General features: G+C 48.6%; 2 protein-coding genes across 5 annotated transcripts in view; both read right to left on the bottom strand.

The window, feature by feature from the left end:
- LOC307208732 (major histocompatibility complex class I-related gene protein-like) overlaps positions 1 to 18,764 on the bottom strand; it is a 92,270-nt gene that overhangs the window by 31,438 nt on the left and 42,068 nt on the right. The window contains exons 2-7 of one of the 4 annotated variants that reach the window (XM_079963638.1): positions 16,184 to 16,483; positions 14,665 to 14,940; positions 7,875 to 8,144; positions 4,474 to 4,761; positions 3,097 to 3,183; positions 2,359 to 2,397 (exon numbers count right to left, since the gene is read on the bottom strand). In XM_079963638.1, coding sequence (XP_079819764.1) covers positions 2,359 to 2,397; positions 3,097 to 3,183; positions 4,474 to 4,761; positions 7,875 to 8,144; positions 14,665 to 14,940; positions 16,184 to 16,483 — 1,260 coding nt within the window. The remainder of the gene's footprint in view (positions 1 to 2,358; positions 2,398 to 3,096; positions 3,184 to 4,473; positions 4,762 to 7,874; positions 8,145 to 14,664; positions 14,941 to 16,183; positions 16,484 to 18,764) is intronic. The other 3 variants (XM_079963636.1, XM_079963635.1, XM_079963637.1) reach the window with 3 other exon arrangements.
- The window catches only part of LOC307208843 (H-2 class I histocompatibility antigen, Q10 alpha chain-like), a 54,743-nt gene continuing 40,174 nt past the window's right edge, over positions 4,196 to 18,764 (bottom strand). The window contains exon 5 of the mRNA XM_079963842.1: positions 4,196 to 4,376. Within this exon, the coding sequence (XP_079819968.1) occupies positions 4,211 to 4,376 (166 nt within the window). The 3' untranslated portion in view covers positions 4,196 to 4,210. The remainder of the gene's footprint in view (positions 4,377 to 18,764) is intronic.

The raw sequence follows: 18,764 nt of genomic DNA on the forward strand, positions 1-18,764 counted from the left end.
CAATGTCCCAATCCCTTCCCCCCTTCTCCTGCCTGTCGGGGGGGAAGTTTAAGTCCGATGTCAGTTTGACAGCTTAAAAAAAAAGAAAGATTTTTCCCTTCAAATGCAGCTTAGTTTTTCGTTGCTTTGTTTCTCATGCAGCTCCGGGGAGGCAGACTTCCTTAGTTTATGCCTTTCCCGTTTTCAGCCAAATTTCTAATTTTAGTGTCCCGTCAATCTCTCAGTCTTACTCACGGGTGTTGTAGTCAATTTTCAGTTACAGGAAGGAATCGGCGCTCTCCGTTCATGGCGACGCGGCTTCACTCCGCTAGCTGGGTGACGACTCTCAGCACCGCGCTTGCCCCGATGCCGCTCAGAAGCCTTTAAAAAGGCTCCTTCACAGTGCCGGGGGGCGCAAAAGGTGCCCACCTAATCTCCTTTGTTCACAGGCTCCGCGCCTGTGATTTTAAGGGTCCCCCGCTCGCCGTAGCGGGTAAGACCCGAACTAGCGAAGCAGTCCTGCCTCGGAGCTCGAGGCTCGGACCGCCATTAAACGCTGGCGCCGACCGGAAGTCCCACATTTCTTTTATTATATTCCCAACCATCCTTTCTTTCGTCCTGGAACAAAAGGCAGCATCCAGGTGGTTCCCCAATCCAGGCACTGCCCAGACCTCAGACACCCTTGGCCTCAAGTTACACCTGGAGTCAGAATGGATGAGTGAGAGCCAGGATTAAGGAACATCCTAAACAGCTCTGAGCCTCTGTAAGTCACAGCAAAACTTGCGCAGGCTCCTTCTGGTCTCATCTCACACACCGGGCTGGTATGAAACTGCAGAAATAAAGAACAGGAGTGTTTCAAAAGCCAGCATCATGGTGTGGGGACATCAGCATTACAGAGCTAGTGGGAACCCAAAGGGCGTCTAGTGCAGCCTCACAAGGAAAGCCACCATCCCTCATCATGTTAGATCAGACATGAGATATGCCAGGAGCATCACCAAAATGGGCCTGCAGAGGGCAGCTCAAGCAAGTGAGCCAAGCTGCACACTTTGGGTGAATACTGGAAGGACACAAAGCAGTCCTACTAGAAGGAAAAATCCCTTCCAGAACCCCTTCCAAGATCACTCATTCAGATCCAGCATAGAACCTGTTGTGTATTGAGTCAAAGGATTTTATATCTGTATTATTATTGTCTGTATTTGCATTAGGGTAAAGTAACTGCCTTTTGGTTCCAGAGGGTACAGCTACTATTGGTTCATTTAAGCTGCTGTATTTGGATCCTCTGTCTTATTGGTTGCCTCCAAAAGGCAGGACTGTGATTGCCTGAGATTGTTCCCTCCAAAATGTATCCTTTCTAGCTAGTTCCCTGTCCCTATAAATGTAGCTCTCCCCTCCTCAGGTCTCAGTCTTGTTGCTTTAATAAAGAAGTGTTACTAGAGAACTGTCTCCAGCATATTATGTCAAGAGAGCTGAAATCACAAACCCCATGTCACAACAGAACCCATTTGTCAGGTAGAGGAGCTCAGATGAAGAGACAGAATGAGTCACAAGAGCGATTTTCAGCTCAGTGAACACTGCAGATTATGTCACTCTTGGAAAGCCCAAGGGGGGTAACAGCTTTTCCCCATTTGACGATGTTCCCCACAGAGTCTTCTGAAAGAGACCCCCACCTGCACCCCCACTTACCTCCGGCGGAGCTGTCGGACTCCTGGTTACTTGCTGCAAAAGGGAGGAAACACAGGAGTCAGGATCCCCGGAAGGGAGATCCCATCCCCCAGCCCTTCTCCTCCCTCCTTCCAACCCCATCCCAAATCAGTCTCAATATGGGGAGGGGCCTAAGAAGAGTTCAGGGACAGGCAGCCCAGAGGCAAGGGGGCTCAAGGACAGCAGTGGGGGGAGAAGCAGGTGCTGGGGGGGGGGGGAAGTGGATGGGCACAGCCTGGCATGGAGGCAGCGGGGGACTAGAGCGAGGGTGGGTGCGATCTGGGCAGGAAGGCAGAAGCTGGAGGGGGGGAGCAGTAGTGCCAAATCTGGAGGGGAGGGTTCCTGACATCCACAGACTTGAGCCACCCAACCGATTCTTTAGCTTCAGGTTCCAGTAAATTAAACCACCAGAGACCCCTTTCTCCCCCCCCCTCGGCTCTTCCTCCTGCTCCTTCCTGGAGCCCCTCCCTCAGCCGACAGTCTCTCTGCAGCCTTTTCCTGGCCCTGAGGGTCCCCTTGCTGTCCAGACAGGCTGAGCAGACAGGCTGAAGCTTCCCATCAGGGTCTTGGGCTGCAGGACTAGGCCACCACCAGGTTTAGTCTGGTCTGTTTGTAACCTGTTCCTGCTCCATATTGGGGGGAAATATGTCAGACAGAGAGAGGGGAGGAGTCACTCACTTGAGGCTGCTTTGTAGGCTGATTTCTCACTCTGTTTCCCTGTAAAGACAAAAGCAGAAGGTCAGAGGCCACACAATTCCATTTTGACAATTTGGCTCTCAGATGCTGAAACCTTCCCAGCACATGCTTCTCCCGTCTCTTCCAAACATTTCCAAGGAAGGGGAGCCCAGAAGTGGAGCTTTTCAAGGAACTGATTTTACAAAGAAGTAGAAAAAATTGAGAAAATTAAATTTAAAAAATCAACCTGGGAAACCAGGCTGTGGACTAATTCCAAGCCAAGAGGTTGGAAGGAAACATTATCCAGTACCTTCATTCATTTTTGGATTATTATTTGGTGATTCTCCAAATAAAAATACAAAATGAGAGCACAGAATACATAATAAAACAAAAACAAACCAGTAACTCACATTAAAAAAGCTCAAGGCCTGGTTCGAGAGAAACATTTTTGCCTGGCGCCTAAAGATATGTAAGGAAGGCTCCCTGCTAAGTGTGTACATGATTGAAGGCTTAGGATTGATTAAAACATCAGGTGGAAAGTAAACTTCCTGAGCATAGAGTGAGCGCAAAGCAATGACCAACAGGACTTTTGATTCATGTTCAAAGGGTGTTTTATGGGGAGGGGGTCTCTGTAGGGATACAAGGGGCAGTTTCCAAGAAGGCCCCACCAGCACATTCCCAGTTGGAGGCCAAGACAGAAGGACACAGGAGAGGCAGCAAACGCATCCAGGGTTTACTTACTGCGGATGATGAAGATGATGATCCCAGAGACCAGCAGGATGGCAGCCATGACACCCAAAATGGCTCCCACAATGAGCCCCAGGTTGACTAAAAGGGACAAGAGACATTTTTATTCAGACTGGCGGCAGCAGCTCCCCAAGGCCTCAAGCAGGAGATTTGAGTGGAGGTGCTGAGCTATGAGCCCGGGAGGATTTTACGTCTGCAAAGCAGGCCCTCTCTCTCTCTCCTGACAGGCCAAGGTCTTCTCTGTAGTGGCCCCGATACAAGGGAGTTTTCCCCCACCAGAATCCAGCATTAGAGGTCTTCAAAATAACCAATTCATATAAGGAAGACAGTTGACAGGCACACCTGTTTCATCACAGTCTCTTCCTGCTCAGGCGCTTCAGCCTTCTCTGTCCTGACCCTGAGAGGAAGGGATTCCCTCCCCCCTGAAACCCCCCTCTGAGAGCCCAGCATTACAGGCCTTCAGGGAAGACACAAACCCTTAGGAAAAAGCATCTTGTGTAGGGTTGCCATACGTCCGGTTTTTGCTGGACACGCCCTCTTTTTCAGACTTAAAATGTCTGTCCAGACAAATTTTTTAAATGAGGCAAAATGTCCAGGTTTTTTTGGTTGGGTGGAATCTCTGAAGTTGTTAGCGCTAGTGAGTGAGCCCTGGTCCCCTCTGCCCTGCCTGGGTGAGTCTTTGGCTCAAGGGCCGCTTCCATAATTCTTGCTTGCCTGCCTGTGAGAAGGGGAGTCTGGGGTGCGGGTGGGGATGTGGGTTCAGGTGCTCCTGCTGGGGAAAAGGGAGTCTTGCTCTTAGGCATTCTGCTTTGGTTCCTGCAGGCGCAGCTTTCCTGGCGCTGTGAGACGGGCATTGTTATTACAATTCCTGCTTGCTCTTCCCAGTGGTGTGCGGGTGTTTGGGCTGAGTGGAGATGAATAGCAGTTTTTGTAGCTGGGCGCGCTTGAGAGGAAGAGTGAGTGAGAATCTTTTACACTGTGAAGTACAGTCAGTCTGGGACTCCCTCTTTTAAGTTCATTGCCCCTTTTTCAGTCGTAGTGACTTTAAGTTTGATTTTGAAGAAGTAAAATATGTGCCCACATTCTGTGACATCACAGCTACCTGGGCCTAAAGGCCAAAAGGTGACAGCCAGTTTTTACTTACGACATCCAATTTGAGTTCAAGGCCTATGCGACACTTGCCAGAAAAGGCTGCATCTCTGCTGAAATCTACAGATTCCAATTCAGCTGCTTCCCTCCAGAGACATAGACAGGATCCAACTGGGGTTCCCCATCTGAGCTGTTCTGCTGCTGAAGGGAGGAGTTGGGTGGAAATCCCCCTCCCAGAGCCCACCCCTTCCCCTCCTGTCTGTCTGTCTGTCTGTCTCTCACCCGGCTCCTTCTCCCAGGCCACGTCCAGAGGCTTCTCCAGGCTGTCATGCTCCACGCGGCACCGGAAGCGCTCCCTCTCCTCGGGGTCGATCTGGACACTGAGCAAGAGATAGTAGGTCCCGTCCGAGTTGGGGGCGACCAATCCCCGGAGGGTGCCCTCCTGCCAGACCTTCCCGTCCTTCACCCACTTGGCCTCAATCTCCTTGGGGTAGAAGCCGTGGACTTGGCAAACGAGGGTCTCCAGGCCGTCATAATCTGCCTTCCTGGTCACCTTCACCACCGGAGCCTCTGCAAAAAGGGCCGCATTGGGGTTAACAGAGAGACATCCACAACGGGAGCCTGGAGGAATCCTGTATTTTTTAAGAGCAGAGGAGCAGGGACCCAAGGGGCAAGCTAGTCAGAATCTCACATCTCCAGAAATTAAAAAGAACTGCAAATAAATGGGATTCCTCAACCTGCCTTGGCATCTTCCCCAGTCAGTGTCTATGGTGGAACAGTTTTTAGATGTTTTATCCTTTGTTTGCCAAATCAGACTCCTTTGGGATGGAGGGCTGGGTAAAAAATAATAATAATAATAATAATAATAATAATAATAATAATAATATTTATTTATACCCCGCCCTCCCCAGCCAAGGACGGGCTAAGAGCGGCTTACAAGCAATAATAAAAACAAGTTGAATGAATACAACTTTAAAAAAAATTAAAATACATTAAAATATTGAAACATTAAAATATTAAAAAGTAGCCTCATCGCAGGAGGAGAAGGAAAAGAAAAAAGAAAGAGAGGGAGGGAATCAAACTGGCTCCAAGCCAAAGGCCAGGCGGAACAACTCTGTCTTACAGGCCCTGCGGAAAGAAATCAGATCCTGCAGGGCCCTGGTCTCATGAGACAGAGCGTTCCACCAAGCCGGAGCCAGAGTTGAAAAAAAATTGAATTGTCATCTTGCAAAGCTCCAACACTACTCAACCATGACAACTTGTGGTTCCAAGATTGTCCCAGGGAGCTGCCTCCAGGCTGAGGGGCAAATTTCACCCGGTCCCCAATGGTGGGATTCATTCAGATCCTTCCAAGTTGCAAGTCATGAACTGAGGGCAGCTCAGACTGATCCTGGTTCCTCTCTTGAGGGGGAAGAAATGCTGGACTCGCTGCTCTCTATTCTCTGGGACTTTTTAGCCCAATAGTTAGTGAACAAAGCCAACAGCCCTGGGAAAGACAGAGCTCCTTTCTGGTTCTCCCGCCTGCCCTTGTTGTCACCCTTGAAAACGCTTCAATGTGGATTTTGGGGTGAAACCCTCAACCTCAAGAAATATGCTCAGTGTCTCTGGGGTGGATTATCACCAGGCCCCATAGATGAAATTGCTCAGATCTCTCTAAGCACGGCTAATACGTATGTGTCAGTCCTCAAAAAGGGAGGATGCTAGAATTATTTCATTTTGAATTAATATTCATATTAGCAAAGCTAATAGAGACAGGAAGAAAGCCAGTCCAAACACTTGATCATTTGATTGGCCCCTGTGCCAGATTCCTGAAGGCGGAAGAGTGGACTGTATCATTTCAAGGCACGGGGTTGGCGAAGATGACACTTCTGAATGTTCCCCATGGAAAAAAGTAAAATTCCTCACAAATGAAAAATATAAGAAGGTAGAAGAGGGAATTCTCATACTCTCTCACTATGTGCAGGTTTTCTGCTTTTAGGCCACGAGTGGCTAACCTACAGACTTAGTGAGGGGGCTGCATCCATATTTTATGGGCTCCCCACACATTTTCTATTTTAAAAAAGGTTAATTAATTTAGTTTCAAAGACTTTCCCCCTAAGTATGTAGGGGGAGGCGGGGAACATTGATGCAAGGGGCACATTGATACACCAACAATATTTCAATATCGAGAAACGTTATTCGTGTTGTGACATCACTAAAACGTGTCTATACATGTGTGAGTATGACAGTTGTGACTGCGCTGCCCGCCAGTTCCCCATTGGCATTTGACGAGAGGTGTGTTTTTAACGCGACCAACTAAAAAATTACGTGAAATGTAAAAGTGTTCCAATGCTGTTTTTCGTTGTTTAGTTAAGATTTAATAATACCTAAGGTAAATAATCAGTAATCAGGATTACATGTGATTTTTAAGTAAGTTCAGTGGTATTATGAATTGTTAGGTAAAGGTAAAGGGACCCCTGACCATTAGGTCCAGTCGTGACTGACTCTGGGGTTGCAGCGCTCATCTCGCTTTATTGGCTGAGGGAGCTGGCGTACAGCTTCCGGGTCATGTGGCCAGCATGACTAAGCCGCATCTGGCGAACCAGAGCAGCGCACAGAAACGCAGTTTACCTTCCCACTGGAGCGGTACCTATTTATCTACTTGCACTTTTGACGTGCTTTCGAACTGCTAGGATGGCAGGAGCAGGGACCGAGCAACATCATCTCTATACTTTTTCTTTTGACTTCCGTGGATATAATGTGCAATAGAAGCTAAATGTTAAGGAAATATCTTATTTTTTTATAAGCATTTTGTTTAAATTTCTATTTTTGGACTACCTAATGTGAGTTCTTATTCTTTTTAAAGTTTTTCCAAAGGTTTTTTTTTTTTTAATGGATATGTGTTTGAGGAAAGATTACGGTAGTATAAGTTTTGAAGTTTTGTTAAGAAAACCTGCCATAAAGTCTATGATATGTGTGAAACACTTAGTTTTGATACGTCATTTAGATCTTTAAGTAACAAATTGTAGGGCTGATTATGATCTCTCACAATAAAAATTTCTTTTTCATTAAAATTTTGTAAATAATTACCATTCTCATACAATTTACACTTTGTATTGAAGTGCCCTGTAGGTGGAGCAGAATGAAACAAAACCCATTTTTTACTCAAGTCATTATATTCTCATTATCTTCTAACTTTAATGGTTCTTTTGATTGCTATTATAATATTGATTAGTTATGCCATGCATAAAGCAATTTTTTTATCATTTGACTCATTTTGGTACATAAAATATGAGACTGAATTTTTCTGCATCAATCTGCCCCACTTTCCCCTACCCAAGTGTAAAGGCAAAAGGTTTTCATGTATCTCCCCTCAAATCTGTCCATTTTTACTGAATTTAAAATGCATTTTGCTTTCCTGGCCCCTTCCCTGCTGTTTCTTTGTCCCCTCCTCCTGTTTGTCTTTTGCCATCCCTTATTCTAGCCAATGGGGCATGGGGGTTGTTTTAAGCATCCCTGCCCCGCAAATCATGCTCTGAAGTGACCCCTTTTCTCCTCCCAGAGTCCCAAACTTATTTCTGCCTCCCCCACCAAGAAAACTGTTTGCCGTTTGGTCCAGAAAGGAAGACTGTTAAGGGGGGGAGGGGAATCTGTACGGAAACTGCCCCACTGAGCCCCCCTCCCCTCCCGCTGCCCCCCCTCACCTGTCCTCAGCAGAGTCTCCTTCCCGTAGTCCAGGTGTCTCTGCAGCCACTCAATGCACTCCTCCTCCATGTAGGCTTTCAGGTACTGGTTCCAGGCCAAGTCAGGATCCCACTTCCTCTTGGTCGCTTGGGTCTCGGCTGCCATCCAGGTGAGGGTCTCCTTGTCAAAGGCAATGAAGTCCCTCCCATCGTAGCCGTACTGCTCATACCCTCCTTTGCGCCCGTCTGACCTCAGCTCACAGCCGTACATGTACTGAAGGGTGTGGGTCCCTGGAAGGACCAGAAGAGGCCCAGGAGGTCAAGGGGGGTCAGGGCAGCCCCTCCCCCATCAGCAAAAGAGCCCAGGAAAAAGGATTTATTTGCCTGAGACTCAGGGAAGAGGCAGCAGTCAGAGGGGAGAAGAATCAACCAGCACTGTATCTTTCTGAAGGCTCATCCCCAGAACACGTTCACTGAGGGAAAACACTACAATCCTGAGCCTATGAAGCCCCCCTTTAACTGCCCCCCTCTCTCGCATCGCCTCACACTTTCTCCCCCCCTAAATTCCTAGTGGATTCTCCCAACTCCCTGGAGGCGGGGGAGGGGTGGGGTTTCCCTTCCTGCCCAAGAGGAGCATCCCTTGCAGGGTCAGAGGTCACAGTCTGTCCGTCTTTCCCCCCAGCTCTGCTCCTCTGGATCTTGCCCCTTTTGGAGAGACGCCTCAGCTGTCCCCAGTCCCAGTCCCAGAAAGGGCAACATGGAAGGGGGACACCCACACATTGGGGGCCCTTTCAAGAGAGAGGGTCTCCTCTTCCCCTCCATCTCTCTCCCCCCAGCTTCTCCATATCAAGGACCTTTTCCCTAAAAGGAGGGAAGTCATGGAAGGGCCTTTGGAAAAAGAAGTTTCCTCATAGCCTGGAAGGGAAAGGGAAGCCGAAAGGGGGGTTTGCCCCACTTCAAAATGGCCCCTCTTCTCAGCAGAAGCCAGGCTGCCCTTGCCAAAGATGGCGGGTCCCTGCACCCTCCGGCACACCCCAGGGGGCTACCACCAAATCTTCAAAACAACAACAACAACATTTAAATAAATAAATAAATAAATAAATAAATAAATAAATAAATAGTGTTTGCTGATGTTTTATGTACATTTTATGGATTTTTCCTGATTTTATTTTAACTTTCTAGGTTGCATACTATCTTGTTACACTTTTATGGAAACTACATATTATAAATACTTTAATAAAACCTTCAGTCGATCGATAATAAAAGAAGAGCTGGTTTTCACTAGCCAATCAACGTCCACCAAATAAATTCTTCATCAGTGAACACATGATCCTTATACAGTGGTTCCTTGGATGTCAAACGGCTTGGCTCCCGAACACCGCAAACCCAGAAGTAAGTGTTCCGATTTGCGAACGTTCTTTGGAAGCCAAACCTCCGATTGAGTGCAGGAAGACGGGCCTTGGTTTTCGAACGGTTCCGGGAGTCAAATCCGGGAGTCAAATGGGAATCGAATCAACTGACTTTATTGGAAGGCAGCTCAAAGATTCAGTACATCCCATTTATTGCTGTGGAAAGAGGTGCCATGGATAAATTTTGACCTCTGTTACTTCAGTCACAACTGGTTGAAATGGAAATATAGATTTTTCTGCTCTCATTCAGACCACATAACTGTGAGATGTATATATGCTAATGCTCGTGACTTTTAAATCTGCTCTTCAATTCCAGTATCTGAAGCACTGATCTGGTGTTTTCACTTGGCAGGTGGCATCACCCGGCACCCGCTGAGACCCCAGACCCCTGGCAGGGCCCACAGGTGCTGAGGACCCCAGCCCTGTCTCCTCTAGGCCAGCCAGCAGGGACAGCAGACAGCCATTTTGATTTCCCACACCAAAACCATGGAGAGAAGCTACCTCAGGCACCCCAAGGCAGGATGGGAAATGGCAATGGTTGCTCCTGGCCATGTACAGAGTTCTGTTGCTCTTTGTGTTTCCAGGGAGCCTGAGGGAGCTCAGCAATGGAGGAGAGGCTGTCCCAGAGGACACCAGGTGGCTCTCACTTCTGATTTAGGCTTCTCCTTTCATCTCAGGAGCCTTTGGCTTACAGCTGAATTGAGTTTGGGTATAGAATGTCTTGCATTACAGAAGCCTCTCTCGAAGGAAATCCTGCTTTTCTGGGCTGGATTCAGCTAACACATTCTCGCGGGAGCCAGAAGGAACAAGTCTCACTCACAAAACTGGGGCTTTCACCCCATCTCCTTCCCCACAAATCAGCTGGGGGGGTCAGGAGAGGCCCCAGAAAGGTGTGTGGGGGAGAGAAGGGAGATTGCTCACTCTGGCAAGTAGAAGGATTGTAACAGTGCTACTGCTCTGGAGTCCTCCCTCTAGAACTACTCAACGTATTTAATAATAATAATAAATAAATAGTATCTTCTACAAGACCATGTCCCAAGGTGATATAGTTCTTTTTATGCACTCAAACAATGGTTTGTAGTTGGCCTATGCAAACAACAAACCAAACCACAAACCCCACCAGCTGGTCTGGATATGGAGCTTTGGCTTGGAGGGAAGTTGCTCTGTCTCATTGCTTCTTCAGCATAAATTGCTTTCTCCCTCATTTTATAAATGAAGCTCATTCCCCTCCCGTTTCCTCAAGCTGTTAAGTGGGATCAATCACGATACACCTGTACCTTCAACATTGTCTTTAAATAGAATCAGATGACATTTCCAGGGCTCTCCGTGGCACCTTTGAAGTGGCCATCTCATTTGTTTGGGATTTTCTGAGCTAAGCAATTGCAAGAAATGATCGGGAATCGAGAGGCGCCCCTTGGTGACATTTATGGGGCATTTTCCATGGATAGGTGCAGGGGCTCAGGAGGGACCCAATCCCCATTTTTAAAAGGGGGAGAAGCAGAATTCGCAAGAGCCCAAGAGGAAGCCTGCAAGGCCAGGCCAGGCCTGATCCCACTGCAAGAAAAGCAGACCTGCCCATTGCAGCGCTGGCTTGGTCTCAGCTGACCCCCTGGGTTTCTTCCTTGCAAGCCTGACAAGGGCTCTGGACACACTCAGGCTGACTCCTTTGGCAAGGCTCCTTCCACCTCCATTATTCTGTGTCACAGGTGGGGGAATCTCTTTGGCTTCAGGCCCAGATCCTGGATTGCCCCCATGGGCCAAAAGGGGCAGGAGGGTGAATCTGACATCTGTCAATCTCACCCACCTTTCTACCCCTCCCCTTCAGTTATTGTTTGAAGTGCTGGGACACCTTTTGATGCCGTTAGGGGCAGGGCTAAAGTCCTGAAGCAGGGAGCCTGCTTAGGAAGTGAGGAAGTATAGAAGCCTGGAAGGTAAAGGTGCAAAATCACATAGAGATCTCCCTCCAGACCCAGCAGAGGCTCCCACTTCTGAAGTTCTGCTCCAAAATTGCAATTAGACGGGGGAGTCACTCAACTTTGGGGCTAAACACAACTACCTCCCCCCACCCTTCCAGCATGCTGGCTCCTTTCACACAACTAACGTCTCAAAAGGACTAACATCTTCTGACTCATTTCAGAAGGAAGTTTTAAAAACAAAAATGTGGACTTCCGGAGGCGGCGTGAACGGCAATGGCTGCCCTCTTCTAACTGCGAAGAGGGAGCTCCGTGGAAAAGGGTCGTCCGCTACGGCGAAGCGGAGACCCCTTTTGGAAAACCACAGGCAGCGGAAGCCTGTGGCCGTGGGACCCAGCGGGCACCTTAAACGTCCCCCGAAACTGGAAAGGAACCCCGTAAGGGGCTCTGGAAAGTGACGGGGTTGGCGTGGTGCTGAGGGTCGATCGCTCTTTCCGCGGAGTGAAGCCACGAAGCTGCTGTCGGGGAGCGCTGACCTTTTTCTTGGGACAATTCGGCTAAGAAACAACTACCGTGAGTAGGTGAAGCTTAAGAAATTCGGACTGTTAAAAAAAAAATAAGTAATTTGGACACTGAAGCGGGAGACGCAACCAGGAAGTCCGTCTCCCGGCTCTGCTTAAAGATCTAAAGCAAGGACGTGTAACATACTTTTGCTCTGAACTATGCTTTAAAAGATAGTTATCTGAACATCAGATACAGAATTTCACCTTATTTTAAGGTGGAAGAGGAAGAATTTGGCTTTCCCTCTTCTTGTGTGGATTTATAAAAATTTATTCTATCCTCGTTGTTGTTGTTTTTGTTTCAAACTTTACAGATTGTGGACAAGATGGATTGTTTCAAGAGGTGGCAAAGAGATACCTCTAAATTTGTCTGGCAGGGCAAAAAGCCCAGAATAAAATTTAAAATATTGACAGATGTTAAGGAAAGAGGGGGGTTTGCCCTGCCAGACATGAAGCTTTATTATGAATCAGCAGCATTCTGCTGGTCGAAAGACTGGCTACTTCTTGAGAACACTGACATTTTGGATTTGGAAGGGTTCAATAATGCTTTTGGGTGGCATGCATATTTGGGGTACGACAAGGTAAAAGTTAACAGAGCATTTAAAAACCATATTGTCAGAAAAACCTTGTTTAATGTCTGGACAAGATATAAAGATTTATTGGAAAACAAGACTCCAAGGTGGCTATCACCCATGGAGGCCAAGGCTTTGAAAAAACTCAATATGGAGGCCAAATGGCCAAAATATTGGGAGATACTAGAACAAGACCGAGATACATTGAAATTGCAGAGTTTTGAGAAACTAAAAGATAAAGTGCGAGATTGGCTACATTATCACCAAATAAGAGAAGCCTTCAATTTGGATAAAAAAATAGGCTTCCAGGTGGAAAAATCAAAATTAGAAACAGAACTGTTAGAACCTAAAACCAAGACACTTTCGAGAATGTACAACTTGCTGTTAAAATGGAATACTCAGGATGAAACAGTTAAATCAGCCATGATTAAATGGGCACAGGACATTGGTCATAACATTATGTTCGCTGACTGGGAGAGGTTGTGGACCACTGATATGAAATTTACGGCATGTAATGCCTTAAGAGAAAATATTATGAAAATGATCTATAGGTGGTACATGACCCCAGTCAAGCTTGCAAAAATTTATCACCTGCCTGACAATAAATGTTGGAAATGCAAAGAAGCTGAGGGAACATTCTTTCACCTTTGGTGGGCATGCCCAAAGATTAAGGCTTTCTGGGAAATGATCTATAATGAACTGAAAAAGGTATTTAAATATATCTTCCTTAAGAAACCAGAGGCCTTTCTCTTGGGCATGGTCGGCCAATTGGTGTTAAAGAAAGATAGAACATTTTTTATGTATGCAACGACCGCAGCAAGGATACTCATCGCAAAGTACTGGAAGACACAAGATTTGCCCACCCGGGAAGAATGGCAGATGCAAGTGATTGATTACATGGAATTAGCAGAAATGACTGGCAGAATCCGAGACCGGGGAGAAGAATCGGTGGAAGAGGACTGGAAGAAATTTAAAGAATATCTTCAAAAACATTGTAAAATGTTTGAATGTTAAAATGATGTGAGATACAAAAATAATAGGGCACTAGGGGTTTGGTAAAAAGAAATATGCAAAAATGATGTGGAAAGGAAGGGGCAAGACCAGAGTACTATTATGTTGTGTTTCAACAAATGATATAAAGGACTAAGCTAAATTACAAAGAACATGTGATAAATCTTTCTTTTCTTTTTTTCTTAAAAGAGAAGGAAAATAAATGCATAATAGGTTGAAATGTACAATATTGAATAAGATTGGAAAGAAGGTAAGAAATTGCTAAAATTGATTTGTGTAAAGGGGAACACAGAAAAAGGAGATGTGAGGAAGTCAGGAAAGAGGGTTATAAAACTAGCAAGTAAGCAATAATTTTTTCTTTTTTGTTTTTGTTGTTTTGTTGTGTTGTTTTTGATTGTTAATTTTGATGTATTGTTTTGATTTGGATTTGTTCTGAAAAACCTTAATAAATATTTCTTTAACAAAAATAAAAAATAAAAACAAAAATGTGTGCCAAGAGGCTTTTGCTGGATGTCTACCAGCTTTTACTAAGTTTAAATGATTCCTGTCTTCACAGTTCCAAGGCTGGATGGGGCAGGGGGTGGGGGAGGAGTGTGGCAGAAATTGTCATAACTGGACAAAGGGGGTGAAAGACCTTTCTAAAGGGTCCTGCTACTCTTCCGTAAGTGTAGACCATTAAGAGATCAAAGTAAGTACAGATGTATAATGCTTGCTGGAGGTGTGGGAGCCTTGGGGGCTCTGGTCCACCCCCCACTTCATGTATTTGCCACTCTGACCCCCCCAAAACCCAGTCCATTTGTGTTCCTTAAAAAGGCTTCTATTCCAACACTGTGCCAGGGAGAGGGAGGGGCTTGGTGATGGTCAGAAGGGTCAGCCAATCGGCACCTCTGTCTGGGCAGCTGGCTTCTCCTTAAGCAGGACCTGAACTCAAGGCTTGCTTGTCTCAGCCTCAGGATCCCCACCCTTCTCTCCCCCTCCCAGAGGAAAATGAACTAGACAGATTCCCACCTCAGAAGGCCTAAGCTAAGCCCAGCATGGAAGGAAGGGCAGGCAATGGAGACGTTTCCTGGGTAGAATGTGCAGGTCCAGAGAGGGTCCTACCAGGGGGGGGGGGGTGTCTCTGCCCTCCAAGTCTCCCTCTCTGTCCCCCACCCCCACCCCATCCCATCCTTGCCCCCATTAAGACCTTCATTAAGGGAGGGGGAGATGCCTCTGCCCTGGTGGAGACCCCCACCCTCCATCTCCTTTCCTCCCAGCAGCCCCCTCCCTGCAATTCTGGCCCTTGGAGGAAACATTATTGGGGGGGGGAGAGGTGTGACTCTGTTCCTCTCCTGCCTTCCACTCACCTCCGCTCTGGTTGTAGCGATTCCACAGAGTCTGCAGATCCGCCCTGAACACCAGCTCAGCGCCCTGAAGTATCTGAGTGTTCATGTTCCAGTACTGAGGATCCTCCTTTTCCGCCTTCCTTATCCAGGGGACGCGAGGCAGCGCCTCCTTGGTGTCACTGTCATACTGTACAAATTGCTGGTCATCCACGTACCCGACAATGATGAACTGGGGAAGCCCCTGGCCAGGCTCAGACACGGCTGTGTAGAAGTAGCGCAGGGAGTGAGAAGTGGAGCCTGGAAAGGAAGAGAAAAGGGGGCAGAGAGTTAGGGGTCCTGCAGATGAAGGCAGCAGCCTAATCCTGCTGTATTACAGGCAGCAGCCCTAAATCAGGAGATCCAAAGCTCAGCAGGGTTTCGGGGAGTTTGTAGACCTGCCCTTAAGAGAGAAATAACAGGTCTTACTCTTTAGTTCTTAAAGCTTTTCAGTTACTTTGAGAATTTGTATGCACAAGCAACTTTTAAACTAAAGATAGTATTATATTCACGCCATTTTCCATTAGAGAACCACAAGAATTATTTACAATAAAGATTCAAGTAGGTAGCCGTGTTGGTCTGACGCAGTCGAAATAAAAAAATTGTCCAGTAGCACCTTAGAGACCAACCAAGTTTGTTCTGGGTATAAGCTTTCGTGTGCATGCACACTTCTTCAGATACACAGCGCACACAACGTAGTGAAAGGGGCTGTACAGAAAAGGCACAGAGGAGCCCCCTGCATAATTTACAAAATCTACATTTTTGACAGGCAACAGGAAGGGGATTTTTTTGGGGGGGGGGGAGTCAGAACTGTAAAGCAGGAGAACCTGATTATGAATGTGGCTGTGAAAGGGAACTCCTGAGCAAAACAACATTGGGAATTGCGGGTGGGGACCCCTTATTCAGACATCCCCCCCCCCACGCAATGAAGTCAGCTCTACACGCGTCCAGCTCCCACCCCCAGGCTGGTCTCCTGAGTTTTTAGCGGAGTTTTCAGAGCGGCTGAGGGTTAGAAGAGGGAAGGTAAAAAATAGAAAAGGAAAGACCTGTACTCTGTCTGTCTGTCTGTCTGTCTGTCTGTCCGTCTCTCTCTCTCTTTCTCTCTCTCTCTCTCTCACACACACACACACAGACAGACAGGCAGACAGACAGACAGAAAGACCAGAGTCAACCCGAAGGTGCGGGGGGCGGGACAGGCGAGTCCCTTCCCCCCCCCCCATGAATCCTGCCAACACCTTCCAGCTTTGCCTTGTTCTTCCCTTGAGCCCCGAGCCCAGGAGGGAAGCGGCCCCTGCCCCGGGCGGCATACAAAACAAGCCCCAAGTCGGGGAAAGAGATGTCTGGGAAGGGATCCGGCTCCGCTTCGGACAAGAAACTCCCCGATCGCCCTTTCAGTGCCCACGAAATGCAATTCTCAAAGTCTCATGTGTCCAGTCCCCCCCCCCAAAAAAAAGAGGCTTAGTGCAAATGATTTTCTCCCCCCGCCCCAGAGCAGAGTCCTCACCTGCGCAGTCCAGGAGCAGCAGCAGCAGGGGGGCAGCCGCCCCCAGGATCAGGGGGGGCCAGAGGAGGAAGAGGAAGACCCCCATCTCCCCCCAAAACGAAGCTCTTTTTCCTCCTCTTACTCCAGCGACGTCCTTCTCCCTCCGCCGCTCCGAGACCCGCTCTCCGCCCCGCCCGCGGAACCAGCAGCAGAGCGAGCCGGGATTGGGCGAGGGGAAAATATTCCGCCAATCGGAAATCTGCGCGCAGATGGCGGCACCGGTCGCCAGGCAGAACTCGAGGCGCAAGTTTGGGAGCGAGGCTGGAGAGGGAAAGAGAAAGTGATTGCAGCTCCTCGCTGGGAATCGCCCCCTCCCTCCCCCCCCTCCCTCCCCCTCCCCCCTCTCAACTCTTCCTGTCCTGCCCTGCAGGGGGGGCGGAGGGGGGTGGCCAGGGGGACGACCGCAGGTTCAGTCCCCGCATCTCCAGGGGGGTCTGGGAATCGCCCCCCTCTCTAAACTGGGGGGAGGGGCTGTGAGATCCGGAGCGAGGCGGACTCGTGGCTGAGTCAGTGCAGGGCAGCCTCCTGGGTCCTGTTTTGAAGAAGCCCTTGCATGGCTTCCAAGATGGCTCCCTTCTTCCTCCGCTGTCAGGGACAGTAAATGCATTCGCATCCCACTCGCTGCGTGTCCCTCCCGTCCTCCCTGCATGCTTCCTTACTGGGGCATCTGGGTGGCCACTGGGAGACCGCCATGCTGGACTCGATGGGCCCCTTTGGGGTGATCCAGCAGCCCGGCTATTCTCCTGCGTCCTCTATCTAGTGGCAGGGGGTTCCAGCGTTTAACTTTCTGCCTTGTAAAGAGATGCTCAGTGTTGCAACAAGAGCTGAACCTCAGGGTTGAGGTCAACACACACACACAGAGAGAGAGAGAGAGAGAGAGAGAGAGAGAGAGAGAGAAAGAAATGACCACACAAAGAAGTGCTGCAGGTGCTGGGAGACTGACAAACAGGCCAGAGCCCACTAACATGCCACAATTTCCTTTCTCTGCTTTTTAAAGGGGCATTTTATATCTCCACGTATCTCTGCCTCCTTCTCTCCCCCTGCCTGGGACCCTCTAAGTCCGCAGGCCCAGGGGAGTTGGGGGTCAGGGAGGCCCCCTTTGCCCAGCCAGCAAGACCCAGGGGCTGCCCAGCCTCTTCTGGAAGGCCCTGAGCCAAGGCTGGGTGCTTGGCCCAGAGAGTGCTTGGCCCACATCCCACTGCCAGAAGCCTGAACGTTGAAACCTGAGCTAAGCATGGGACACACGCAGAAGCTGCTGCCTTTTCCTAGAAATCGGGAAAGAGACAAGTAGTGGCCGCTCCTTGCCCAGGTACAAGGAAGCTTTGATTTTAGGGGGGGGGCTGTGAAGTATAACAAAAGAAGTTGCTCTCACCCCCAAACTGCCTGGTAGTTAGAAAGTCAAAAAGTTTCACCGTTGTGAGTGAGCTGAGCTGAGAAGAGGCTGCAGGTAGAGAAGCTGTTTCAGTGCCAGGCTTGATTTCTGTTGGATGCCAAGGCGGTGACTCTGGGAGAAGCAAGATCTCCTGCGGGGTGAATGCTGTGAGCCCCTCCATCGAAGGCACATGTGGTCTATAGGTGCAAATAAACCCCACACCATCTCTTCCGTCCCTCCTTCTAAAGAAACCCAACTCTCTGTGTAAATGCCTGGATCCCCTGAAATCTTGCCCCTCTCGGAGACTGGGGTGCTGTGTGACAGTATATTCAAAGCATATATGAAGAAAACAGCCCCCATAATCATTTGCAGAAAGGGGGAGACTGGGGGACAGATGGACCAGCATCTGGAGTCAGTGATGGGCTGGAACAAGGCGCAAATGCTGCTCAGGGAGATGCCATTCACCCCGTCCTAAACATCGACAAACGTGACAGATAGTTCACATTTTGTTCTGTTGCTGCAGAATATCTCTTGGGTGGCTTTAAAAGAGGTTGAGTCTAATTCATGGAGGAGGAGGAGAGGGCTATGGATGCCCCCCAGCCAAGATGGCTCCGCTCTTGCTCCCCCTTTGGAGGCAGACATGCTTCTGGATCCCCCTTTCTGGAAGCCCCAGGAGGAGGGCAGAGTGTGGCTCTGGCGCCCAGGGCCTGTTTTGGGGCTTCCCAGAAGAGGAGGCATCATCCAGTCGGCCATTGTGAGGACCGAAGGCTGGACTTGAGGGGCGTTTGGCCGGATCCAGCACCCAGGCTCTTCTTCTTGTTTCCCCTGTTAAAGTGACTCTCTCAGAGTCCGTCTCTTCTTGGCCATTATTCACAGCAACAATTTGTGGTTGCAAGATGAGCCCCTGCGAAGAAGGAGGCTGGCTGTTTTGAGGGGGGCTCTCCAGGACCCACTTTGGGGACTCAATGGGCTCAGTCACCTCAGGGACGTCTTAGGCTTCACTTTTCACCTGCTCCATTTAGTTTTTCCTGGACAGGGATAGTCTGCCCACAAGGATCCATGTTCTGCTCACCTCCTGACAGGATTATTGCAATATATGCTGTTTTCCCCAATACAGTAGGGAGGCTTCAGCTGCTACAAGATAAACCTGACAGGATTTTCACTGCCACA

This window comes from Podarcis cretensis (assembly GCF_951804945.1).
Source record: "Podarcis cretensis genome assembly, chromosome: 2".
Classification (NCBI taxonomy): Eukaryota; Metazoa; Chordata; class Lepidosauria; order Squamata; family Lacertidae; genus Podarcis; species Podarcis cretensis.